Source organism: Leuciscus leuciscus (assembly GCF_965113295.1).
Source record: "Leuciscus leuciscus genome assembly, chromosome: 7".
Lineage (NCBI taxonomy): Eukaryota > Metazoa > Chordata > Actinopteri > Cypriniformes > Leuciscidae > Leuciscus > Leuciscus leuciscus.
In genome coordinates, this window is record NC_138731.1 from 23619172 (window position 1) to 23647078 (window position 27907).

Sequence of the window (27907 nt, forward strand, 5' to 3'; positions counted from 1 at the left end):
CACTACGTCAGTGTAGCGCCGCTATGGGAACGCCTCTATGTGATTGCGTCTTAAAGCACATGTGAAATCAGTCCAATGGCATGACAGAACATCATAAGCAGGTGACGTCATGACCAGGAAGCTATGTAGCACACCCAGACCAAACAATAGCTATGTCCCAATTTAGAGGCTGCAGCCTTAGAAGGACTCGGACTTCAGAGGCTGCATCCTTCGAATACAGTGAAGGTTGGACCGAGCGTTGTTAAATGGGACGGTCTAGCCTACAGACGATTGTTCTTGTCGCCTTTCACCTGTGACAGCTGCCATTTATGAGTGCCACTTTTGTCACTCAGCGGTGACCCAATCAGCCTTTGAATGTGATTTTAGTGTCTGTGTTTAAAATATAGCGTTTTAAAGTGTCTTGGTTTTTGTCTAGTGCTTGTTTAATATAGATTATAGATAAGTATTTAACAGTGTTCCATTATATTTGTGAGGTAAAAAAAATGCAATTATACATTTACCGTGTCCTCATCCTAATTTTTTAAACTCTACAAGCATATCCAGTATTTTGCATATCTGAAAAAGTCAACATATTTGAATAACAAGACCTGACATTTCATGCTTGCCATTAGTTTTGCATTTGACAGGAATAATAATGTATTTGAAAAAAGTATTAAAGTAACATCTGTGCAATAGTTACTTTGTAATATACTTTTCCCTTTTTCTTTTTTCCATTTTCATCTATGCCATACAAGCCATATGCATTTTTCTCGATTAAATTTGTTGCATGACATGACATATTTCTAAACTTTCACCTCTATTTGTTTGCTTCACCACCATAGACAAAGTCCCACCCAGCTGCTGATCTCAACCTCTGCTAACTTAAACCAGACTCATTGTGAAGCTATACATTACCTGGTTGCTTCTCGTCGACCTCTCATCCAGTTCGTTTTAGACTTCTAATTCACAACCCGTGTTTTGTTTTGCTCTATCCTCTGCACTTCTGCGTTTGACACCGGAACTTACGGTTACTTCAGTTACTTTTGCCTTCATCCTACGTCATAAGCTGGAACACCAGTCTCTCATGAACGTGCGTATGACAGTTAGCGGAAGTTAGACATTACAGTTTGTAAAGTTTTAAATATGGACATTTTTCTTACACAAACGCATTGCTTCGCTTCAGAAGGCCTTTATTACCCCCTCCCCCGGAGCCATGTGGGCAACTTTTATGATGGATAGATGCACTTTTATGTACTTCAAAACAGAAACAGATATTCACTGCCATTATAAAGCTTGGGAGAGCCATGACATTTTTTAATATATCTCCAATTGTATTCATCTGAAAGAATAATGTCATATACACCTAGAATGACTTGAGGCTGAGTAAATCATGGGCTAATTTTCATTTTTGGGTGAAATCTATCCCTTTAAGTATGGTGTGGTTTTCAATACTGTAGCATGTATCTATTTGAGTAAAGCCACTAGTAAATATCTGACTATTTCAACCTTCATCACAAAAGTGCTTTGTGGGATTAACTACAAGGCTCCTGTAGGATATTTTAACAGTATGTTCAATCATGTTAGATTTACTCAGATTTAGATTCACTCGTGTACTGAATTGCTCTGAAACCAGTGCAGGCTTTTAGATTATGATGTGTTCGGCACTAGACCTAGTTCATTAGAATTTTAATCAAACACACTCCTCTGCATCTGACTTTGTTTAAACATAAATTGTTTTCATCTGTTGTAGTTATTTTAATTATGAAAGAATTATTAAGTGGCAAATAGGCCCCCAAGTGTAAAAATGTGGTCTGTAATCTTTCTCTCAGCACTTTCTTTCATTCAGAGTAGTTTGCTTTTGACCACTTAACCCCCTCATGACACATCACCTTGTATGTGAGGGAGGAGCTGGGAATAATTATTTAATAATAGTTGCACAATATATGAGGCAATCATACTACAGCCAGACTATAGAGACTTGCAGAACTGTTTTGAAAGTAGCACACAACTTGACAAAAGTAAAAGATAAAAGCAATACATTTAACTTTGAAAAAACGTTGTACGTATGAACCAGAAAAGTGACTCGTTTTCTTTCTTAAATTCTTGAATGATTTATGGGTTTATAAACAATTCTGAGGTGCAAAAACTTATTGGAAAAATATTGGTAATACTTGGTCCAGTTCATTACTGTCAGTGACTGACAGTCTAATCAATTTATTCAATTAAAAAAGCAATACATGTATACGATGACTTGAATGTACCTCTTCTATGATGATCATGCTTTAATTTTTTTTTATTAAAATACATTTAGATATTTTTGGGAGGCATAAAGTAAAAACAAAACAACTTTTTACTTTTTTTGGAAATTGTTTTTTGAAAACACAATATTAATCTAGGTTAGTGCTGATTTATAAATACTATTGTTCATTGTTGTTATTCGTGTCTGTTCAAAATAGATTAATGTTAATTTATATACATTGAAAAGTCAAAAATGTATGTAGAATTTAACTTTAGCCTATAAAGGTATGGTAGACAATTTTTGGCGAGGCTAGCAATAGCGAGCTAGCTTTGAAAGCATAAGGTCCCAACCTCCCTTCAGAGCGTCTCCAAAGCTGCACCTCCTCCAAAACACATGAACGAGTACAGCAAGAAGCAAACAAAAGTATCACGGGAGACAGCATTAAACTACCTCATGTCTCAAAGCACATAACATTACAATAATAATGAACATAAACAACGTCTAGGTTACTATTGTATTGAGATGTTACATCAGAACTGAACTGACGAATTGGGATCTTGCCTAAGAGCCCAAACACTTTCAAGTGTAAACTAAACGAGCACAATGGCATGCGAGATTTGTATCGTGCACCCCGCCCCACGAAGCGGCTATATATAGGAAGCGCATGCAATCACACATTCAGGTTTGTGCTGAGGATCTGAGCTGGTGACCCTGCCACCAATGCACCAATTGCGGCAATGGGACGTAACATCTCCGTTCCCTCCTTCAGGGCATCACTATTGCTGCTCCTTCCAAATGCACCGTGTCACCCACCTGATCCCCCCGCACCTGCTGGGGACTGAAGATAGGAGGGGGCTTGACGCAGAGAAAGTCAATCACTTCTGTTCCTTCTAACCCATACAGAGAGACTATTGGATAACACTGGGAAAGCATGCCTTTTTCAAGTGGAAAGAGACGCTACGGGGACCACATTCTTCCCGTAGGGAGGTGTCAAGTAGAAATTACACACATGGACTGACCGTTAGGGCAGGGCTACATATGGAAGGTCAATACCGAGCAGATAGGGCAGAGCAGAGTCTGCTTAGGGAAAGACACGGGCCCGCCGTCAGGGGGGCCGTACCGTGGAAGAATACACATATGGGATCACTGTAGGGATCTCAACATATGGGTTCCTAGCCTAGCACAGGGGTCAACCACTGGCTTACTTGCGAGTGTTAGACATGGCGATAAACGTCTCCTTCACGTCTGGCTGCCGCAGGGTGCTGGCGTTACTGTGGCTGCAGATGCCATATGCCCCAGGAGCCTCTGAAATAGATCCTCTGCACGGGGGAGAGTTTGACCCGAAGCCCCAGAGGTGCTGGAGCACAAGGTCCCTGTGTTCGCACAACTGCTTTCGCGAGTGGTCTAGTATGAGGCAGTCGTCGAGATAGTTGAGGATGCTAACGCCCTGTTTTCTCATGGGAACAAGGGCCGCCTCCGTGACCTTCGTAAAGATGCGGGGCGACATGGACAGCCTGAAGGGTTGGGTAATGATATGCTCGACCCGGGAATGCAAAGCATAGGAACGGTCTGTGTCGAGGAAATATTGAGACACGAAAGTACACATACTTCAGGTTGATTGCTGCAAACCAACCTCGGGGATGGATGCATTTGAAAATGCGTTAGCATTTTGAACAGGCGCTTGTGAAGTGTCCGATTCAAAACACACAGATCCAAGATTGGTCGTAACCCACCACCTTTCTTGGGTACAATGAAATGGGGGCTGTAGAACCCTGACTTTATATCGGCTGGAGGAACCGGCTCTATCGCGTCCGTCGCCATTAGGACTGCGATTTCTGCCCCCAGAGATCGTGCAAACGGGGTCAGAGGGACCACAGATGTCCCTGCTGTGGTCATGGTGGAAAGGACCCTAGGTTGATTTTACTCCAAACCATCCCTTTAAGTGCCGTGGCACAGCTGGTAGAACTATTGCAGCCTGCAGTGTGCAACCGAAAGCTCTTTTAGGCTGTATTAGAACAGCAGGAAATGCTCTTTGACCACCGCTGCAGCGCCGACACTGACTGAAAGGGAACTTAAAGAGCACTGACCTGTACCTGGGCACTGCTGCAGATTAATTTCGGCGATAGTGTTACCATTGAAATGCATAAATTCAAGTCATGAACTGCTCCGAGTATAATGTGACTTGTTTCCATCTCTTCCAAATTACAGTAGTTATGTTGTGAACGCAGCATAAGCTCATTGATTTGGTTCAGGAAGAACTGTAAAAGGTGGCTACTGTTTCGGTTGTGGGGCTCAGTGATTGACGTCTGTCTAACTCTGCATAGCATGAAACACGCTGATGACGTGTGATGTCTGCGCGACAGGGTGCATGGAGGTATGGAAATACATACTTTGATAGGCAGGAAGGACATTGTACCATTGCATTCGGACCGAATTCAATGATTGGATGAACATTTTATGTTCCTACGCCTTCCACAGAAAAGAGATATACATATAAATACATTTAGACCACTTAACTTAGTGATTGTTATCAGGATGTGAAGAGACTTTCAACCAGTATAACAAAAACAATTATCTGGAACAAATCACCTACCCTCCCTTTAATAAATGCTGTAAAAGTATTGTTAGTTCCTGATACCTAATGCATTAACTAATGATTACATGATGAACCTTATGTAATAATGTATTAACCTGTTGCTGACATTTGGTCCTCTTGAACTTTGTAACAATGCTATCTCTAAATACATTTGATAGTTCTTATATGCTTGTACATTCTTGAAATAATTAATCCAGAGCTACATTTAACCCACTTGTTAGACTTTAAACTCTGAGCTGTTGCAGCAGGCGGCCTATCAACGCTCATTCCCCTTTTGTCTAGTTTTGAGGCCCCTCCTCTTTTAAAAAAATTCCCAGGCTTCTTAAACGTATCTCTGTATGCTGTCTACTGTACAAATGTTAGAAGAATGGTGAGGGCACTGAGTTTTCCCGCTCTGGGTCTATTAGCCTGGCTAAGCTTGTTTTCCTTAGAGCCTGTGCAGGCTGGAAAGGTGCTTGTCATGCCAGTGGATGGTAGCCACTGGCTGAGCATGAAGATCTTGGTGGAAGAGTTGTCTCGGAGGGGTCATGAGATGGTGGTCCTGGTCCCTGACACCAGTTTTCTGATTAGGGCATCTGGCAATTACACCACTAAGTCTTTTCGTGTGCCCTACACCCATGCTGAGATGAATGCAAACTTGGATCACATTAAGAAGAATGCGATTGAGAAGCCTCCACAATTAACAGATTTTTTTGAGAATTTGGGGAACCTGATAGAGTTCACAAATATGCAGGTGAAAGCCTGTGAAGGGCTGCTGTACGACAAGCCCCTGATGAAGAGTCTAAGAGAGACCAGATTTGATATTTTGCTCACCGATCCTTTCCTGCCGTGTGGCACTATCCTTGCCGATTCCCTCTCACTTCCCCCTGTTTACTTCTTGCATGGAATTCCCTGTCGTCTTGATGAGTCAGCCGCTCAGTGTCCCTCGCCTCCATCTTTTATCCCGCGCTTCATTACCGGTTACTCAGATAAGATGACTTTCTCTCAGAGAGTAAATAATATGCTTATGACATTTTTTGAAATGTTCCTTTGCCGAAGACTGTATACCAACTTTGATGAACTGGCTAGTAGATATCTGCAGAAGGACACTACATACGAAGAGCTATTAGGGAACGGTGCAGTTTGGCTTCATAGGTACGACTTTACCTTTGAGTTCCCTAAACCTCAAATGCCAAACATGGTCCATATAGGGGGCATCAACTGTGCAAAGCGGGGTCCACTGACAAAGGTAAGATGTTATTGAGCATAGTCATTCTCAGATGTTTTAAATTGTGCACAAAATACAGAGCTTTCACTGTCACGTGTCTTTTACAATAGTGAAAGGCACTTAGTCGTAATACTGTACAGTTAATGCAAAAACAAAAAACGGGTCTAGGTTAGAATGTTAATATTAATGGCTACCCAATTAACAGAGTTATATTACTATGTGTAACATATAATTTGTAATTGTTTAATAAAAGATAAAAGCAAGTGATCTGGTTGTTATATTCGTGTCACGTGAGTTCAACGGCACTGCAAATGTGTACATTTTTAATTTTATGATAGTGATTTGATAATGTAAAAAAAAAAATGTCTAAGTATAAATTAAAAAGCAAAACGTGTGAAAAAAACTGGGCTATATTATGGAGTGGAAATGGCTAACGAGCCAATAAGTTCTCCTCTGCCACCATTTACTGGTTATTGTGGTAATTTCATGTCATTTGTAGATTTTAAAATAAATGTGTTTGTTTTCCTGCATCGTGAAACTTTTAGTTTTACAAAAGGTGACAATCTTTGAAGGATGAAATTACATTTACATTTAAATGATATAATTTTGATGATTTTGAGCTTTGAAGACCTATAAATAGTTGTGTGAAGTACTTGAAAGTTCTTAAAAAGTACTTAATTCTTTTAACAGTGGTCTATAGCTTTCTACTTTGCTGGGTTATTATCAAATGATTTGGACGCACCACCACACACACACTTGTCTTGTTAGTCCTTGTCGGTTGATTTTTTGCCAATTTTTTTGAGCATGTATAAGGTCAGGAATGAAAGAAAATATGTGGGACGGTCACATCGAGGGAGTAAGATTTTATGACATTATCAGGGTTCGCTATACCTTGGCTTATGGTGAATTGATGACACTGATGCCTATGTAGAATATATATATATATATATATTTTTTTTTATTATATTTTGTATTAATTAACATTGATGATTTAACACTGAACATTAGTATATTTTTGAATTAACATGAAGCATTTGGTCCAGGTCAACATGCTCTAATCTAAGTTGATATGTCTATGTACTTTTGAAAATGCAGTTTTACTGGCTCTCTAGAGTGTTACATCATACAATGTTCAATAAACAGTGTCAGGATAATCAAGATCTAATTTAGAATACTCCAAATTCATTCAAACAAGGTTACAAATTCATGTGTGCAAGTGTGAAAAATCCACAAGCAATTATTTGTGAATAAAGGCCCTTGCACACTGAGTCCGAAATTCGCGTCCGAAATTTTTGCACGTTAAAAAATAAATACGACCTCATGTTATGTCAGTCACGCTTGCACACTGCCTCCGAAACTTTCGTCTGTCAAAAAAAAAAAAAAAAAATCGAATCAGGTTCGATTTTCTGCGTTTTTCGCATCCGTAGCAAGCATTTTGAATGGTGTTTTGACAATTCAGAGCCACCGAATCACGAATGCGAAAAAACGCATGCGATAATTTAGGACTTGGTGTGCAAGGGCCTTTGGACCCATTTATTACTTCAATGCCATATTTGGACTGAGCACATCCTACTAGCTACAAACATTGCCAATCCCTTGAACCCAGTCCTAACTCACTCAAGATAGTACTTTAACCTTTGTGGTTACACTGCGTAAGTGTTTTTCTTACTTAATCTCCTTCAACTGCCTCTGTCCTTCACACCACTGATAAAATGGCAGGCGTGTGGTTGCTCCTGGTTCTGTTCCTCTTGGGTTCAGCTGAAGCTGGGAAACTGTTGGTTATTCCATCAGATGGCAGTCACTGGTTAGGGATGAAGCCTATTGTGGAGGAGCTGGGGAGGAGAGGAAACCAGGTGGTGGTCGTCATTCCAGAGGCGAGTCTGAGTATGGGTCCTTCACAGAATACCACCACTCTGACATATCCAGTGAACTACACCAAGGCTGAATTAGAAGCAGGCTTAGCAGTTACAATAAACACACTTCTGAGTGTTGATATCTCTACAGACCTGGCCAAGTTCCAGGCGTTCATTATTTCACTGGATATTCTTCAAAGCTTCATAGTGAGGAACGCAGAGAGTCTACTTTTCAACAGGGACTTGATGAATGAACTGCAAGACTACAGCTTTGATGCTATTCTCACAGATCCATTTGAGCCCACTGGAGCTATAGCTGGTGAATATCTCTCCATTCCAGCTATTTATATGCAAATAAACCATCCTTGTGGTGTTGATGCTCTTGCCAGTCAATGTCCAGTTCCAGCCTCTTATGTTCCACAACCTTTAACTCACTTTACTGACCACATGAATCTTTGGCAAAGAAGTGTGAACCTGGTAAGGACTCTCCTGCAGCCCATGGCTTGCAGACATTTGTTTACTCATGCAGATGAGATCGCCTCACGCGCACTTCTGAGAAAAACATCGATGGTGGAGATTATGAGCCGTGCAGCTCTCTGGTTTATGCGGTTCGACTTTGCCTTGGAATTCCCACGTCCGGTGATGCCAAACATGGTCATGATTGGGGCAACAGTTAGCCAGAAACCAAAACCTTTATCAAAAGTGAGTCTTTATTTTTCAGTTCCTAATAGGCTTACTAATGCTGTAGCTGTGTATAAAGTTAATTTAAAATAGTAAATCTGGAACACAGGACAAACAAGGTTAAAGAATGTAATACAATAGATGTCTGACAACATTCATTGTAAGAATGAAGAAATTAAAGAAAACCTTTTATTATTATTTCTGAGATAATTGATATATATTCAGAAAAAACGTATCTACGGTTTGAAATTTCAAAAATCGTAAAAATGTTGGTAGAAATTAACTTTCTAAGTACGGTGGCCGAGAGAGCTCAACTCGCTGCAACTGAAGAAAACACATGCAAATAGAAAAACACCCGCAAATTAAGAATGAAGTTCCACAACACACGTGTGCTCCAAATACTCACAACACAACCAAATACAGAAACACGCTGCAAATAGTTTTGTGCAAAACCATACAGAGATGACATGTTTATGACATACAACTTTGTATACAATATACAAAATGTCATATGTCAAAATGACAAAAAGTCATCAGAATACAAACTAGAAAAGAAGAGAAGGACCGAGGAGATGAGGAGGGATATTGGGAAGCACCCAATATATCCCTCCTTGTCTCCTCGCTCCTCCGTCCTCCATCCTATGACCCGGAAACCGATCAAGCTCAGCCATCTTGAAGGACATCTCAATTCTCTAATTGCACCTCGAGGAGTGGAGTCGAGGATCGAGGAGGCTTCCTGAGGAGTCATGAGCGAGGATACACAGATTCTATGCGTAACAGTTTTATCGACTAAAATGTGACGCACGTATAAATTCGAAAATAAATGAGAATTTACGGCGAAGCCCGCACTTTCGCACCCTCCACACGAGTTACCTACCCAGGAATCATTGCGAACGTTTGACTTTCGGTGGAATGATGTCATCAAGCCTGTACCAAAATACACTCTCGAGGCCAGCGCCCCTTAGGTCCTCATTTCCCATAGACAGTAATAGAAAAGGACACAGAGACCCCATTGGATTTAACGGAGAAAAGTGAAGTCAATTAGAAGCACTCACTTCCTGATGGCTGACCGTACTGCGCAGACTCAAACTGAGCTTGAGGATGTAGATGTGACGTGAGCAACCCATCTGTCTTCTAGTAGCTGTGCCAAGAGAAATCTGAATCATTCCCTTCCGAAACTTGCAGAGACGGAGAGTGTGAGTAGGAGCTGTCCATGAGCTAGGAGCAGGAGCAACTTTTGCTAAGTATTCTGATTAATTATTTTGTCATTTTGCCTCCACGTCCCCCCGATTGCCCGCGAGCTTCTCCTCCAGTCCATACGGTAATCTCTCTACTGTGCGCCAGAGAGTCGCGTGGTTATGACGCAATCGTTAGCCTATTTTTACAAAAATGGCTTCTACGGGGCCATAACGTAAAATACAAGGTAATGTAGCCTTTTACAAATTTTCGTGTTTCTTTAGAAATAAAGAATGGACAAATGGAGTCTTTAAACGCCTCAGATGTAAAGATATTCGCTGTCAAAGTGACGCCAAAATGAATAGGAGTCAATGGAATGCTAACAGCAGGTGGGGGTCCGCTAATCAATGGCGGTGCCCGGGGAAGCTTCAATGTTTTCCGAAACATTGGGGGCTTGTCATTTCCTGACGTCACCAAGTGTGAACTCGAAGGAGGTCCACAAGGCCGGAGTGTGCCAGGATCATAGACTGTAAAAAAATATGGACGTAGTGTCCGTGGCGTCACCCGTAGGTTTCTGAAGAAGCCTAAAGTGGGTGTAGCCGACTGTCGCCATCTTGGCAGTGCGTCACTTCCGGATAAACGAAAATGGGCGAAAACCCCTAATGTGACGGCTAAGACAAACGACTAACGATAACAAATGATCACAGCAGCGGGAATCCACCTGTCAATCAAAAGTGGACACACCCTTAATTATGCAGAAATTTAAGGCTTAATATAATTTAAACGGATTAGTTATAAAAAAAATTCACCCCCCTCACAGTTGTCATGAAGGGCAAAATTAGCTGTATAGACCAAAGCCACTTTTTGCTCCAGGCTGTAAACATGTTTTTTTCTGCTGTAAAGTTGGGCATGTAACATGGGGGAGATGCAGATTTGACTCACTTTTGCAGCCAGCCTCAAGCGGCCAGTTGATGAATTGCCGTTTAATTCACTTCCGTGTTGGTTTCAAGAGATAGACAGGGGGAGGTTGCCACTTGGGCCATGATCCAGCCTTTAAAGGTGAACTAAGTAACTTTTTTTACCTTAACTGAACAGCTTCGGAGTCATTGGAATGGTTATATTACTTATTTCGGGTTGAATGGTGGTCGTTTCGCACCCCCCTGGTGCCCGTGAGCGGAAAATACGCACTTGCAACTTTGAGCCGGCGGGCCGCCGGCCGCCGCGTCAGGAAGTCTCGCGTGATGTCAGGTCTCGCGATGTAAACAATTGCTTTACGGCCAAAAGAAATCTGCTAAAATGCTGTCATTATTGCGCTCCTTCACGCTGTCCGAACCCGAATGAAGAAGACGTTTTAAAGAACGTCCCATCTGCTTTGATGTCGTTGATCTATAGCCTCTGGTGTCTGAGAATCAACAACGAGTTTTTACGACAGTGTTGTCAAATATCTATTCCGAAGCTGTGGGGGGAGCTCTAGAGAGAAACCTGCGAGCAAAAAGCGAGAATACAGCGAAGAAGTCCCGAAGTTACTGAGTGCTGCTTTAACCAAGTGGTACTCGATGCAGAGCCAAATGGGAGGAGCTAGAGCTCCAGCTCCTCCCCTCGCTAGAGCTCCAGCTCCTCCCCTCGCTAGAGCTCTTCACCACGCTGGATTTAGTGGGCGGGGCCGCGCATGCGCAGGTTAACTTTCTCGCTATCAAAGAGTTACGTCACGATATTTTCCCGCAGCGTTGCATTCCGGGAAGGCGACGCCATTTTAGGTGGTAACTCTATCAGTTACCATGGTTACTTCTACAGTGAGGCCAAGATAAAGATATGGATTAGGAGGAAGCGTAAGGAAACGGGCTCTATCGGGAGAGACTAAATAATTATGCTAGGCAGCGTTATTTAGAGAAACTGCTTGTCGCTAAATTGACAGCAGCATCGACTACGAACACTCAGCATGATTTCAAAAGCAACATATTTCAGCGCCAGATCGATTTTTATTTAACACAAATGAACAAAATGAATACTCTGTTATTCAACAAGAGTTGTTTCATTTGTTATAGATATCTGTACCGCGAACAGTTATAAAAAGACACATTTTTAATGACGTACGACTCGCATTGACAGAATGTACGATCTGTCCGCTTAAATGGCAGGTCAAAAATGCACATCCAATTCATATCAGATTTATTTCCACACATAAATGACGCCTGAAACCTTCCTTTTTACCGGAGTCTGACACTGCCATCTCTGTTTTATTATTGATAAGTCTGTCTGATACTTTTTTTGCCATTTCTGTTTTCTTATTTTATATTTTAAGTCCGATAATGTTTTTGCTACTCCTGTCCTGTTTAAGGCTGCTCTTAGCTTTGCTGCACTTATCTGTGTTGTGCTGTTATGCAAGTATTATTCTCTTTTAATTTTGTAGTTCTGTAAAGCACTTAACGTTAGGTCAATCAGTGGCTGTTATAAAATGTGCTGTATAAATAAAATCAAATTGAACTTGAATCTACCAGTGGGGGTACTATGAAAATAAATTGATTGAGTTTTGTAAAATATTACAATGTTATGTGAAGTGTGTTCTTGAAATATATTCATAAAATGTATTATTTTATCTTATTATACCAAAAATGTTGTGTGGAAAAAAAGTGTTGTGTTCTTGGGATATACTTATGTTATTTTTATTTTTTTTATCTTATAACATTTTATCTAGGATTCATTTTTTACGTTAGATGAACATTTTTCTAATTTAGGCTAATAGAAACAAATAAATCCAACTCAACACTTGTGGGAGAGTGGAGCAAGTGACTTTTAAATTATCTTCTCCCAAATTTGGGTGGATAATCTCAGAGCACATTTTGTTATCTTGTTTTTCCTTTAGTGTGGGAAGTCACATGGCTGGTTTTAGAGTACTGGACTGCTTTTTTCCATTTCATTAAAATAGCTTAATGCATAGCCTATCAAGGTGGAGTCTATCCAAAATTACAGTCAATATTCCATTTAAATTTACAATATAACAAAAAAAATGACAACTGGCCTGTTGGAGTAGCCTTTTACATGTACGTACAAAAAGGGCAGATTAGGTAACCTAGTCTTATTATTTTTATTTCATAAATTAATCAGATGAGTTAGATTAATTCACAAATAACACACACGTTAATGCAGTGGACAAAAAATAAACGGGTGCACAGATAGTAAGCTTTCACATTGCCTTTTAAGTCTAGTAATTTACATAATCATATAGCAGACGCTTTTGTACAAATCGGCTTTAAAAAGTGAGGAAAACAACGAAACTGTTCATCGTAATAAAGAGAAAATAATACACAGAAACAAAGTTTCAACAGTTTTTAGAAAAACACACGCATAGTGTGAGCAATGGTCTTATTAAGTGTTTACGCGTTTGTCACAGAAACGATAAATAATTAATCAATCATGACAAATATTAGAGAAATACAATATTATGTATGCCAACATCATGCGCATCAAAACAAACTTGTCTTTTTATCACGGTTGAACTCGCACTAACATTAACAGGCTTGATAGCGCATCATGTTCTGTCCACTTATCCAGCGAGGGATTAGATCTAGAGCTCTAGCTCCTCCCATTTTACGCTGCAGCGAATCCCCACTCACTAAACATAGCGAGGTGGAGCTGGAGCTCCAGAAAAGGGGGAGCTCGAGCTCTAGCTCCTCCCATTTGGCTCTGCATCGAGCAACATCTCGCTTTAACGGCTATTTTATTCACAACCAACTGCTCTTTGGAAGAGGAGGAACTACAAACACGATTAAAAAAAACTACAAAACATGGCGGATATGAGCGACAGACGGTGAGAGGTTTAGATAAAGGTTTGAGTGACTAATCAAAGTTTAACCTGTTAAAAAATATATATTTATTTATGTTATCCGTGACCGTGTTATATTTCATCTGCAATAACAATGTCGACTTTTATAAAGATCCGTTTGGTCATTATGCATTAATATGAGGAGAGTTCTCCACATGAAAGACCCGCGACTGCAGATCAACGTGCTTCTGCAAATTAAATGAAATGTGGAGGATTTTATCTTTGACAAGATGATCGACAGACCAGTTTACTGTGACAGGATGAGACCATAGACTGTAAAAAAATGAGATGGAGAGGAATTGTATGAAGTGATAGTATGTCCCGAAGCTTGTCAAATGTTTGCTACACACTCAAAAGTATCTACTTTTTCTTCACAAAAAAGGTACATACTTTTAGGGCGCTAGTATAAGTAGGCGAATTGAGACGCAGCAGAAGTTCCAGCCGGGTTCGTCGCTTTTGGGGTCCCCCTGGAAACATTTCCGTTGTGGTCTGTGCATTTGGTTGTTGTGAACTTTTGCAGCGCGTTTCTATATTTGGTTGTGTTGTGAGTATTTGGAGCACACGTGTGTTGTGAAACGGATAAAGATGTTTTCTTAATTTGCGAGTATTTTTCTATTTGCATGTGTTTTCTTCAGTTGCAGCGAGTTGAGCTCTCTCAGTCACCGTACTTAGCCTATATTAATAAACACTGTAAAAGTATTGTTCAATGTTAGTTCAAGTTACCTAATGCATTAATTAATGTTAACATGTTGCACCTTATGCTTAAATTTGGTCCTCTTGACCTTTGTATGAACAAATAAGCTATCTTTATATAACTGTGACAGTTTTAATATGCTCGTACGTTCTTGAAATATTAACCCAGAGCTACATTTAACCCACTTGTTAGACTTTAAACCACAGTGCAGTGACGTAGCATAAAAGTCTGAGCTTATTAGTTATACAGCCAGAGACCTATCAACACTCCACTCCCCTTTTGTCTAGTTTAGAAGCACCTCCTCATTTGAAAACATTCCCAGGCGTCTTAAATGTATCTCCAGTTGCTGTCTACTGTACAAACATTAGAAGAATGGTGAGAGCACTGAGTTTTCTCACTCTGGGTCTATTAGCCTGGCTAAGCTCGTTCTCCTCAGAGCCTGTGCAGGCTGGAAAGGTGCTTGTCGTGCCAATGGATGGCAGCCACTGGCTGAGCATGAAGATCCTGGTGGAAGAGTTGTCTCGGAGGGGTCATGAGATGGTGGTCCTGGTCCCTGAAACTAATGTTCGGATTAGGGCATCTGGTAATTACACCACTAAGTATTTTCGTGTGCCATTCACCCTTGCTGATTTAAAGTCAAACTTGGACAACATAGAGAAAAATGCGTTTGAGAAGCCTCCGCAATTGATTGATATCTTTGTGAATTTGGGGAACCTGATAGAATTCACAAATATGCAGGTGAAAGGCTGTGAAGGGCTGCTGTACGACGAGCCCCTGATTAAGAGTCTAAGAGAGACGAGATTCGATGTTTTGCTCACCGATCCTTTCCTGCCGTGTGGCACTATCCTTGCCGATTCCCTCTCACTTCCCGCCGTTTACTTTTTGCGTTTGATTCCCTGTCGGCTTGATGAGTCCGCCGCTCAGTGTCCCTCGCCTCCATCTTTTATCCCGCGCTTCTTCAGCGGTTACTCAGATAAGATGACTTTCCCTCAGAGAGTAAATAATATGCTTATGACAGTTTTTGAAATGTTCCTTTGCCGAAAACTGTTTGCCAGCGCTGATGAACTGGCCAGTAGATATCTGCAGAAGGACACTACATACAAAGAACTATTAGGACATGGTGCAGTTTGGCTTCTAAGGGACGATTTTACATTCGAGTTCCCAAAACCTCAAATGCCAAACATGGTTCATATAGGGGGCATCAACTGTGCAAAGCGGGGTCCACTGACAAAGGTAAGATGTTAATGAGCATAGTCATTCTCAGTTCTATGCTGTCTCAAAATACAGAGCTTTCCCATGTCACATGTCTTTTACAACTTTTACTGGTAAGACTGTACAGTTAATGCAAAAAAAGACAGCATTTATTACATCACACTTTTATTATACGACTTCAGGACAACCAAGATCTGCATAACTTCAAGTGTTTAAGAGTGCCTACCTGCACAATCATGAATATTGTTTAACTGTCTTATCTGCAATCAGGGCCGGCTTTGCCGACAGGCGACACAGGCGGCCGCCTGGGGCGCCATCTGCTGGACGGGGCGCAAAATTGCAGAATAAAAAAAAAGAAAGTTAATTAAATACCGTATTATGAAAGCACACGCTGTACACTTTTACTGTGCACTGTCCACACACTGCTTGTATTTGTCCATTTCTTTTTCTAGATTATACAATCCTAAAAAACGACTGAGTCACTCTGACAGCTGTCAAACTCACGCGCGTTGCTCAGCAACCGGGAGTGGCGCGAAAACATCTGACAGCTGGTTTTAGCGCTTTAAATGATGGGGTAAAAGTACTGACGGTAACAATGTTGCGCTGTTGAGGCTCGCGCAGTTATTTATAACATATTAAAGTTAAGAAACAATAGCCTAGGCTACACACGACCAGAGAGCTGTTTTCCTGAATGCCATCAAGATTGAAACCGAGACTGATTTCACAATAGTTCAATAAACAAATAGTTAAAATTAAGTCACTTACATTTTAGACACAATGACTGTTTTTGTTCTGTTTCATCAGCGAAAATAGTTCCAAACAAAGATCACAGCAGAACCATCGCGAATCTCACAGCAACACTTGTTGCATTACTGAATGATTCAGTGTTTTGAATGAATCGTTTGAGTCAAAGATTCAATTACCCATTCATAAATGCCTCATTCTGAATAAATCAGCCGTTTGAACGAATCGTTTGAATGAATGACTCAGTGACTCGCTCATTAAGACGGTCGCCTGCCGCCTCCTACTGGCGGTTTAGTTTCATAAAGTATCATTCTTTTCAACATTCCTTATTTGTATATTCAAAAATATTAAAAATAATCTAATTTAATACAGTTATAAATTTTCAATGTAAATTATTTAATTTGATTGGTAACATCCTAGTGTCTTATTAATTTAATTTAATACATTGATCAAATTTAAGAATTTGAAATGAAAGATGGAGCATACATTTAATAAAATTAGGGGGGAAATGCCCTTTATAAAAGGTACAAGAAATTAGTGTTTTCAAACAGTGATGTACTGAAACATTGACAATTTAAGATTGAAGGGAGTAAAGCCTCTGTTTAGGCTATTAAGGAAATGTAATTTTGCCAAAAGAAGAACTTTTATTTTAAATAAATGTTCATTTTAAATCAGCCTACTTCAGTGTGATATGTTACCATATTATCATGCTTAACACTAAGAAATTTGAATAATTGTAATGTGATGATCAGATGCAGATATCTAAATCAAAGAATAGGCTATGGGCTGTTTGAAGGTGGATTATTTATTTTTAACAGTGGATTCGGGGGACTCAAAGTGCACCAGATTAATGAATTTATCTTTAAAATGTACAATATTTTCTTCCCCCCTAGAAGTACCAAGTTCCACCCACAAAAATAATGTGGGAAACACATTAGGCTATATGATCATCTGCAAAAAATACAAATTTAATTATCTTATTAAAATACACTATTATGATTTTACCACCTCCGCCTTGTTTTGAGCCAGGAAAAAAAGACGGGGGGGGGGCTGGGCACTCTCGCCTTGGGCACCAAATAACCTAGAGCCGGCCCAATCAACTATAGTCAAAGGCTGTACTTCCAAAGATGTGTATAAATGAATGTGGGACCACTCAGAGAGTCAGTTTAGGAGTTAAGATATTGTGCATAATTTTAGAATTTTCTGATCCAGCATGATTTTAATCGGAGGCTAAGTATTTTTTTAATTTTTTTTCATTTGACCACTGTAATCTTCAAGAGGAAATGAGGGGCCCCTTTGTGTTTCCAGCATGAAGCACAGGGGAAATGAGACGCACTGTCTTTGTAATTATGTTGTGTACTTTTCAGTAAGCAAAAAGGGAAAGGTACTCTTTTACTAGGAGGTTTTATTGATGCAGTATGCTGCTTTTCAGAAGTTCGAAGTTTGAAGTTCATGTTGGTGAGTGAGTGAGTGAGTGAGTGAGTGAGCGAGTGAGTGAGTGAGTGAGTGAGTGAGTGAGTGAGTGAGTGAGTGAGTGAGTGAGTGAGTGAGTGAGCGAGCAAATAAAAAATGTAAGGAAGAACTGCTTACATTGAAAAGGAGTATAGTTAAAAGTGAAAGCTTGTGCTTTTGTGTCCATGAAACGTGATATCTATGCTCAATACTGATGTCTGTCCTCTGTGCAGGAGCTGGAGGAGTTTGCGAATGGTTCTGGAGAGCATGGGTTTGTGGTGTTCACCCTTGGCTCCATGGTGTCACAGTTACCCGAGGCCAAAGCCAGAGAGTTCTTTGAGGCATTTAGGCAGATACCTCAGAGGGTAAGTGTGGAACACTTAAAAAAAGATTACATTTAAATGCTTAATAATACAATGATTGTCATGTCATAGTATACACTATGATGATCATGTTAAAGGACCCCTTGGGGTCCAAGAATGGTCAGCAGTGTTGTCATGTTTTGCTAGAGAAATAAGTGACCTGGGGGCGAATTACAGAAAGATCCTATCTTATCTGTTTGGTAACCATGGCAATTTCAGTTAGGACCTCATTTAGGACAAAAGCTAAACAAAATGACATTTCTTAAGTGCATAATCTTATCTTAACCACGGATTGGAAAAGGGAATTACAGAAGCTTCCTAACTCCACAAAAAATCCTAAAAACGGTCTCAACTTCAGGACAACCCCAAATGGTGTCGAAACGTCAAAATTATTTGTGAAATTAATTATTTCTGCAAAAATCACATAATAATAGCCCTGTCTGAGGATGGCGTCACATTTATTAATGATACAAGCTGAAGAACAGCGATGTTTGATGGTGGAAAGACGTTGTGAACACCCAAATGATGTGCTGCACTTTGACGACAAAATTCTGAAAAATAATTACAGACTCCCATGAAATAAAAGGATTTGGCTTTGCCTTTTCTATCAAGCTTATAAAAACTTCACTTAATGAAAAGCACCACTTATTTTCTTTCTCCATTCTCCATTTTTTTCCGTTTTACTTCCCAGCAGCTTTTTACATGTTGTTGGTTGCTTGGTAACAGACCTGAGAGTTGATTACCGAACTCAATGGAGGGGTTTAAGATTTCCTAACTACAGATAAGATGAGATTTTATAAGATAGGATAAGAATTCTAAATCAACTTAAAATTTGCTTCTGTAATATGAATTTGTGAAAATTCCAAAATTAACTTGTCAGATCTTAACTTAAGACTTAATATAGAAAGTTTATGTAATATGCCCCCTGGTCTGAAAAAAAAAAAAAAGCCCAAAATAATCAACCTGGTCTGGAAAAAACAAATCTGGTTTTGGGTGGTAGGGCATATGCACATCATGCAGTCTGCATAGGGCACCCCATTTGAAAAGGATCAGTATGTGGGTTGTAACGTTAAACCAGGGGTGTTCAAACTTGGTCCTGGAGGGCCACTGTCCTGCAGAGTAAAATGCATAAACTCTGACTTGAATAACGGCACCATTTTGGTCAAAAAGAGCAATACTTGCATCAGTAACATTGCCGTGCTAAAGACTAAAGCAAGGCCAGCCATGTGTTTTGTGAAACAAAATAATGCATGTCACCATATTGTATGTTCATGATTACATGGCTTCAAAATATTAACCTTTAGCTTTGATTTGTAGGTGCTATGGAGGTACACTGGACCAGTCCCTGAAAATGCTCCAAAGAATGTCAAACTGATGAAATGGCTTCCACAAAATGATCTCTTGGGTATGTTTTATTCTCCTTTGACCCTCTAACCTTCCTGGAAGACATTTTATTTAAATAAGTGTGCTTTTTTTGTGTGGAACTGATGGCAGAGTGCATGATGTTTGAATTACCATGGCATATTCACTACAAAATCATTTGATAACACATTAACATACTGAATGTGTTGTTTTCTTGTATGTTATAGGCCATCCTAAGGTTAAGGCTTTTATTACACATGGTGGATCACATGGAATCTATGAAGGAATCTGTAATGGGGTGCCAATGGTGATGCTTCCTCTGTTTGGAGACCAAGGGGATAACGCCCAGCGTTTAGTGGCTCGAGGTGTTGCAGAAGCCCTGAGTATCTTTGATGTGACCTCAGAAAAACTGCTGGTTGCATTGAGAAAGGTCCTCAATGACAAAAGGTAAATGCATTACGTTCAGCCTGTCCATTAAAAATGCAGTTTGATACATTCTGTGTTGATTCATACAACATTTATTTAGTATTGAACTCAAAGTGGCATGTTTGTTTGTGTGAATAAAAAAATATTATTTTAGTCTTTCTACTTCAGAATTTCACATTCAATTCATCGTGTTACTTGCCATTTATTTGTAATTATTTATTACTAGCCATTTCTGAGTGAAAATAGTTTCAGAGTAACTCCTACAACAAATAGTTTTCAGTGTGTAGATTGTGCAATCATTTTGTATGCAACAAAATATAAAAAATACTTCCTCCATTTTTTATTCAACAGCTACAAGGAGAAGATGTCAGAGCTTTCAGCTATTCACAGAGATCGTCCCATTGAGCCTCTGGACCTGGCTGTGTTCTGGACTGAGTTTGTCATGAGGCACAAAGGGGCAGATCATCTCAGATCCGCAGCCCATGAGCTGAACTGGATTCAGTATCATTCTCTGGACGTCATTGGCTTTCTCATTATCATTCTAGTGACTGTTATTTTTGTGACTGTCAAAAGCTGCATGTTTTGTTTCAGGAAGTGCTTCAGAAAAACTCAGAAAAAGAAGAAGGAGTAGAGACATAAAGTAAACTTTTTGTCAATTTTTTGTGGGGTGATTGTAAGAAACCTCTTTAATCTGTGTTTTTGTAACTTGAATACCTCCATGACCTGGATCCATGACTTGAATAAAGCCTCACAAAACCTATACTGAGTGTGAACATTTACCTTTTTTCTACACTAGTACATGTTTTAGTTTTGCCTGGCTATGTTATTTCAAATCACTGTGTACAAATGCATGGGTATAGAACAGATTGTGAAAATGCTATAACATTTTAAGTACTTATTTCAGAAAACATCTATGAATCTTTTTGCTTGGTTATCTCTGGAGCTCTGTTACTGTTACAGATAATTATTATATTGCATTGTGGTGCTTTCAAAGTCTATCTGAAATTTGCTTAGCAGGTGGCTTCATACAATTGCTGTCTGTAAAGTAATTTACTCACTGCTCACTGACAGAAGAAACAGCATCTTACATTCTCAATCCATGCAATAGGCTTTCCTGATAAAAAAAAAAAAAGAGAAGATAATATTAAATATTCTCAATAAGTCTCTCTCTCTCTCTCTCTCTCTCTCTCTCTCTCGCTCTCTCTCTCTCGCTCTCTCTCTCTCTCTCTCTCTCTCTCTCTCTCTCTCTCTCTCTCTCTCTCTCTCTCTCTCTCTCTCTCTCTCTCTCTCTCTCTCTCTCTCTCTCTCTCTCTCTCTCTCATCTGACTTGGTGATTTTCTTGCCAATGTTTTTTCTGGGGTAGGTTGCCAGGTCTTTCCCCACCCTCCCCATTACATGGCCAATTTGATACATAATGAAAAACAGATAATGGGTGGGTAATATTTAACTCTAGTGGTGATAAACTTCATAAACTATGTCCATAGTGCATGAACACTATTCTGTCTTGGCCTGCAATTAACAAAAAAAAAAAACCCTGGTTTGTAAGCAAGCCACCTCTGTTTTGGACATTTCACACGTCCATCAAAAAAACAAACAAAAAAAAACCTATAACTGAGATGCAGTGAAAGTGGCAAATATTTTGTTGCTTTGTGATAAATAGACCCATGCAAGATTAAATAAACAGAACATAAATACATAAATGTGATGTTATTGTGGGGGTATTTTGGTCACTTTTTAACCATGCAAAGTCCACCACATTTTGACCCTTTTTAAAACACATATGATAACTGTAATGATCTACTATTGGTATACCACATGTACCTACATTTTTTATTTGGATACATCGTTTCTTAAAAACATCCCAATTTCAACAGGACTTTTATTTTGAAAATTGTGTGGTGGGAGAGGCGAATGTTAACCAGTTCCTTTCACTTTTTGTTGTGTAGCGATTCGGATTCAACACGTTTACGTTTCGTGTGCATTTAGAGGTTTGACGTGCTGAAATGCATGAAAATGACATTAGCGTGGGTCATGAAGCTGAAGAGTATGTCGGACTTGCGGATTTTGTGGCTGAAGGAGATGAGCAGGTATATGTTGAGCAAATGATGGTCGCCTTTCAAAATAAACTTTGATTTCACAGTGAGTGAGTGAGTGTGATTCTTGCTGCCTTCACGTGCTATTTTCTTCTTCCCACGTCTGAAGTCGTGATTACGAGCTCGTCGCTTTCAAGTGCTCTGCTGTCGGAAAGAACAGGAATCATTGAGGACACCGGGTTTATTCTTATTTATTGGGGAAATCGTATTATAAAGCCAAAATGATATTAAGCGTCACATTCATTGACAACCGTAAACATTCACCAGGTTATCTAGCACTAACGTAATAGCAGCTTGCTGACGATTCTGGAATTTCAGTCAAACACGGGCTATTTTCGCTAAAACATAAGGTTACAATACGTTTCAAATGTTCATTCATATTTGTAGCACTACTTTAACGACAAGATAATGCGATGTAGGTGTTGTGGGAAAAACTAATAACGCAAATGTTCTTCCCTTCCACCATGTTTAGCCTACAGTTTGTGGCCCGCCCATAACCTGGGGGAGCTTCCCACATGTTCCCAGTGGTACTACGAGTCTACGAGAGTTTAACCATTTATCCAATTTTTAACCATGAAACTCCGATAGCACGTGAAGGCAGCATTATACTCATTATCGAGCGGAAGTATTACATTTTTGGGAATAGTTAGATGACCAAATGCCACAGCTCATTCAACATCTGGTTTGCTTAAGAGAAACATATCGATCAAAAATGGTTTACATGTGACAATTACTTGTGGTGACAATATACGCGAAAAAGGATATATATATATATATATATTATATTTTATAAATATATAATTTATTTTTATTTTTTATTTTTTTTACTTTCTTTTAACCGACAGCTTAGTTTCTCAGTTGGAGATAAACTGCTGGTCCATGAGAGGAGTTCAGACGTGTGGTGGTGGGCTGAACTGCAGGGTCTCTTTGGTTATGTCCCATCCAGCTATTTGCACAAAAGAGTAGATGTAGAAGATGCTTGGCAAGATGACGAATACTTTGGCGATTATGGGACATTAGTAAGTACTAAAATGTTAAGCTAGTCAATCTAAAGCCTAGCAAGCATCCAGTTAAATCATTAAAATTGCTTCAATACAATAGTAGGATTAAACTCAAAGGATTCTTCATACAGAAGCAAACTATGTGTTAACATGTATTATCTGGATCTTTCTCTCAGAGGCTTCACCTGGAGATGCTGTCAGATAAACCCCGCACAGATACATACAGGCAGGTGATCCTGAGTAATAGCGCCTCCCTGAGGGGGAAGGTGGTCATGGACTTGGGCTGTGGGACAGGCGTTATCAGCCTCTTCTGTGCTCTTCTAGCACAACCTGCAGCGGTGAGACAAACAACATATTTGCAGAATGCTTTGCAGTAATTAAAGGTTTATTTCACCCAAAATTGAACATTTCCCATAATTTACTCACCCTCAAGCCACCCTAGGTGTAGCCTATATGACTTTCTTCTTTCAGGCAAACACAATCAGAGTTATATTAAGTATTAAATATCCTGACTCTTCCAAACTTTATAATGGGAGTGAATGGTACCATTTTTTTTTTAGCTCAAAAAAGCAATTACGTCCATCATAAATGTAATCTATACAGCTCTATACAGTTAATAAAGGCCTTCTGAAGCGAAGTGATGTGTTTTTGTAAGAAAAATATCCATATTTATAATTGTATTAACTATAATCACTGGCTTACACAAGTCGAGTTCCAGCCGAAGAGTGAACTCTGACTCGACGTATTGAAAAACTGGACCAGTCCCTGTAAAGTCTACTGTATCATATTTGATACGTGAATTTATGCTTAGAAATTATAACAAAACTTTACTGAAAAACCTGTTGAACTTTCATAGAAAATCTTATTCATGCCTTCTGCACTCTGATTGAAAGTTCATACCCTTTTTGTCAAAGTTCTGCAAGAGATAGGACCTAGATGCAAATGAGCAGACAACGGGTTTTATTAACCAGACTGAAGAGTGAAGTGTGAACCACAGTTCAAACAGTAGGGCAGGGCAGACGACACGATGACAGGCAGGATGGATGACCACTGAGACCGTCGGTAAGATGGCGATGACGTGAGTGCAATAGAGGCAGCTCCAAAGGAAAGACCAGGCAGGAACACAAGGAACTCGTAGCTTGATGTAGATCTCAGATGTTGCGCCAGTCTTGCCGCCAGGTAGAGGCTCACGGAACCAGAAGCTTGAAACAGGAGTTAGAAAGCTGCACCAGTCAGGCAGTTTAAGAGTCAGTGGCCAGGGAACTCAGGATACATGGCAGGAACACACAAGACTCAACTCAAGACAGACAAGACAAAAATACAATTCTAAAACAAAAGAGAAACCCTGACACTTTTTTTATTTAGTAAAAAAAGTCCACCTTCAGGTTGTGGTAAACATGTTTTTGCTTTGGAATTTAGAATTTTTTGTAAATGTAAGAATTACTTTTCTAATGTTAGTAATATTTCAAGATGAACATTTACTGGACTGAAGCAACTTTCTTTGCTTGGTTACTTGATTGTCCATACATCATTTAAAAAAATCATTTTACAATGTATGTATCAATATGATACAACAGGCTTTTGAGGAATGCTTCTTTATAAACCTTCGATCATCATTGTATTGCATTGCCAACCCCCACCCCACACCCACAATAAAAACTTCAGAGGTTTGATCATAAAAATATCTTTCAAAGAAATTTCAGACATCATGAGGTGTGCAAAATGATAAGGGATCTAGGAGCTTTATACAGCTTTTAACAGCGGCCGCCATTGAAAACATGGCTTGAACAACTGCTCTGAATAAGGTCTATAACTTGTCTATAACTGAAATGATAGGTCTATAACTGAAATGATAACTGAAATGTATATGCATTTCATGCAAGTGGTCTGTTATGCTGTTATAAAGATCTCATAGATCAGAATTTCATATTACTTCTTGGCCATATAAACATTAGCAACTGCACCAAATAGCAATTTCTTCTCAGTGTTTTTTTCTTTCCTCAAGTGTGTCATATCCCTCCATATTTTTACTATATCATACTATATGAGCCATAAAAGCCTGATTGAAATACAAACATAAAACATATCCAAATATTTCTTTTTTTTTTAATATATATTTTGTCCAAAGTTTCAATAAACTGATCCATTAAAAAAAGTATAATTTCTACTTATAACATCATATGTCAGGCTTTACAGGGTTAAACATTTTTACATATTAATTTTTACAGTTTTTGTTCCTGTAGGTATATGCTGTGGAGGCCAGCTCAATGGCAGAACACACTGAGGAACTAGTGAGGCAGAATGGCTGTGAGGAAGTTGTGACCGTCTTTCAGGACCGAGCTGAGAATCTCACTCTTCCTGGGAAAGTGGATGTTCTAGTGTCAGAGTGGATGGGCAACTGCCTACTGGTATGAGAGCAGCTTTGAACTACTGCTTAATTCACTTCGATATTCATAGACAAAAATAAACGGAATATCACTACACAAACATGTCTGTTGAGTGGATGAACAATGTTACCTTTGAAATTATTTTCACTTTATCTGTAATATTACTCTTCCATAATTGTCACGGTTTAAGCACTATCTTTCAGTTTGAGTACATGTTGGAGTCAGTGTTGCTGGCACGTGATCGCTGGCTGAAGGAGGGTGGAATGATGTGGCCGTCTTCTGCCTGTCTGACCGTCGTTCCTTGCCAGGCCTTCTCTGACTACATGGAAAAAATGGAGTTCTGGCAGAAACCCTATGGCCTAGACTTCAGCTACCTACAGTGAGGCCTTTCATATTGATATACAGCTCTTTCTGACATATGTGTTGTGGGTATTTGAGCAGCTTGCCATTGCATTAGGTGGCAAAATATCAAATCAAGTGGCTTTAAAATGATAATGTTGTTCAGAATGAAGGCAAACATTATTGTAGCACTTTCTAGTTGTCAAATGTTAGTGAAACATGCTCTTCTTTTTAATGTGATGAACTACAGCTGTGGTTGCTCTGATTGGACACCTGTGAACTTGAACTTCATACATTTACTAAAAATGATCTTGAGACCATTTGGACCATAGTAGTCAATGAAAAAAATTTTATTTAGATGTTCTTAAACTACTGCACATTTTACTTGTAAAAATAACTAATTTAACTAAGAATTTTTTATTTTTTTATTTAATAAAACTAGGTAATTAAATTGTTGAATTATTATATAATTAATGGTTAAATAGAGTAATTAAAACTGTACTTTGTATTTTATTGAAACAAGATGACCCAATTGATTAGCTACATACTTCATTGTTATATTACTCTTGAGTAATATGATAACTCTGACCGTGCATATGTGTATTGTAGGTCACTTGCACAGAAAGAGTTTCTCTCAAAGCCTAAATTCAGCCATCATCTTCTACCGGAGGACTGTTTGTCCACCCCAACTGATGTTATCACTCTTGATATGGTCACAATACAGGTCTCAGACTTAGAGGTAAATGTTAGAATTTGAATTAAATTATATAACCATTATTTAAAAGGAAGCACATGTTAACTACACACTGCTTTTCCCCACTTTTGTCCAGAGACTCGAAGGAGAGTTTAGTTTCAGTGTTGAGAAGTCAGGAATGTTCCATGGTTTCACTGTCTGGTTCAGCGCACATTTCCAGAGTTTAGAAGAGGATGGACCATCACTGGAGTTGAACACCGGACCATATTCAGAGTATGATGCATAAACAGAAAAAGGACCAAATACAAATACATAATAGCACACTTGATATTCAGTTCACAATTTCAGATCTGAATGCAGGTTCTAATTTTAAATTTACAGTTCACAGGATAATCTGTGAGTAAAACATTAATCTGAAACTAAAAGTAAAACAGAACCTGCCTTTTTCCCAGGATCACTCACTGGAAACAGACTCTTTTCATGTTGGATGCCCCAGTGACAGTCGAGGAAGGAGACATTATAGTGGGGTCCATATGTCTGCAGAGAAATCCAATCTGGAGACGTCACATGTCAGTCACATTTTCATGGAACATAAACAGCACAGAAGTTTCTAAGGTGAGTATCTATACGTATCATTGCTTGATCTCCTTAAAGTCAATCATATTATTTGTTTTGCTAAATTTTTTTGCTTTATTTATCACCTTTCCAGTAGATTTTTACCTTGTGGGCATTAAGAAATCTCAATGTAATACCAACGTGAACATTTGAAGCATCATTCACATTCTGAATATTTTTGCAGGTCCAGACAAAGTGTTTTCCAATGTGGAGGTGACCATAAGCCACAGCCATGCACTTTAAACAGAACCGTGTATTTCCTTTTGCTGTTATGCAAACAGCAGTGCATAAAACATGACACTACAAATCTTAACCTCATTTTCAGGCTTTATTTAGCTAGATAAAACTGACAAAGCTAAAGTAAAATTCACTAGATTAGATTTTGTTAACAAATCTAAAAATCTATGAATCCAACAAAACTTGCAGGTCTCTGTTATTATATAATTGTTTTTTTTTTGTGTTTTTTATATAGTAATAAGATGGTCCGAATAACAATAATGGAGTAGGCAAAGCCCCTCTATTCTCCATCCACTTCATTAATGGCAGTTCAGCTAGCAAAGATGTGTAGTGCAACTCCAGCTTAGGGTTTTCAGTCAGGCTGACATGTTGAATTCTTGTGTGGGATACTGCATGTGCCAGTTGAATTGCGAAAAACGGCTCATAATTGGTCAATGTGTATGGTGAGCTGTCTTTGCTGTATGATGATGTATAGCATTTATTTTGACAGGCGAGCAGTAGCACTTTTCTTGTTGCCTGCCATTTTTCACCGTAAGAGAAATTGCTGGTGCTTGTGAGAATAGATTTCTAGACAGAAGACCTTTAACAAATGGTCAGATCGAGCCTTAATTTGAGGACTAGCACATCAAAATGATTAGGGGAAAAAAGATGATCTTTATACTGTACTCTTGTGGTCAAACCTTTTTCTTTTTTTTTAAATATTAATATTAATTGTGTGAGTTTAGATTGATTGAT

At 39.2% G+C, this 27907-nt stretch overlaps 2 protein-coding genes across 11 annotated transcripts in view; both read left to right on the forward strand.

The window, feature by feature from the left end:
- The window catches only part of LOC309502995 (UDP-glucuronosyltransferase-like), a 51940-nt gene extending 31374 nt beyond the window's left edge, over positions 1 to 20566 (forward strand). For 4 of the 8 annotated variants that reach the window (XM_082175680.1, XM_082175677.1, XM_082175684.1 and 1 more), the window contains exons 2-5: positions 17890 to 18021; positions 19336 to 19423; positions 19608 to 19827; positions 20158 to 20566. In XM_082175680.1, coding sequence (XP_082031806.1) covers positions 17890 to 18021; positions 19336 to 19423; positions 19608 to 19827; positions 20158 to 20437 — 720 coding nt within the window. In that variant the 3' untranslated portion in view covers positions 20438 to 20566. Of the gene's footprint in view, positions 1 to 4164; positions 6043 to 6601; positions 8577 to 13741; positions 15482 to 17889; positions 18022 to 19335; positions 19424 to 19607; positions 19828 to 20157 lie in introns of those variants that run through there. The other 4 variants (XM_082175683.1, XM_082175679.1, XM_082175682.1 and 1 more) reach the window with 4 other exon arrangements.
- Positions 20567 to 21430: 864 nt separating this feature from the next.
- Positions 21431 to 27865, forward strand: prmt2 (protein arginine methyltransferase 2). 3 transcript variants are annotated; one of them, XM_082175534.1, is made up of 9 exons: positions 21694 to 21893; positions 22745 to 22918; positions 23077 to 23238; positions 25144 to 25308; positions 25491 to 25666; positions 26236 to 26365; positions 26457 to 26593; positions 26773 to 26935; positions 27120 to 27865. In XM_082175534.1, the coding sequence occupies exons 1-9, from the start codon at positions 21810 to 21812 to the stop codon at positions 27150 to 27152; spliced, it is 1224 nt and encodes a 407-aa protein (XP_082031660.1). In that variant the 5' UTR covers positions 21694 to 21809; the 3' UTR covers positions 27153 to 27865. The 3 variants fall into 3 exon arrangements, with proteins under 3 accessions (XP_082031661.1, XP_082031659.1, XP_082031660.1); XM_082175533.1 differs by having other exon boundaries at positions 21687 to 21893; positions 26773 to 27865; XM_082175535.1 differs by lacking the exon at positions 22745 to 22918 and having other exon boundaries at positions 21431 to 21893; positions 26773 to 27865.
- The last annotated feature ends 42 nt before the right edge of the window (positions 27866 to 27907 follow it).

Excerpts from the sequence above, each read along its gene's own strand:
- prmt2 (XM_082175533.1), top strand. The coding sequence starts at position 21,810 with ATGCATGAAAATGACATTAGCGTGGGTCATGAAGCTGAAGAGTATGTC. Across the intron at positions 21,894-22,744 it reads TGGCTGAAGGAGATGAGCAG|CTTAGTTTCTCAGTTGGAGA; the intron begins GTATATGTTGAG and ends TTTAACCGACAG. Across the intron at positions 25,309-25,490 it reads GGATGGGCAACTGCCTACTG|TTTGAGTACATGTTGGAGTC; the intron begins GTATGAGAGCAG and ends ACTATCTTTCAG.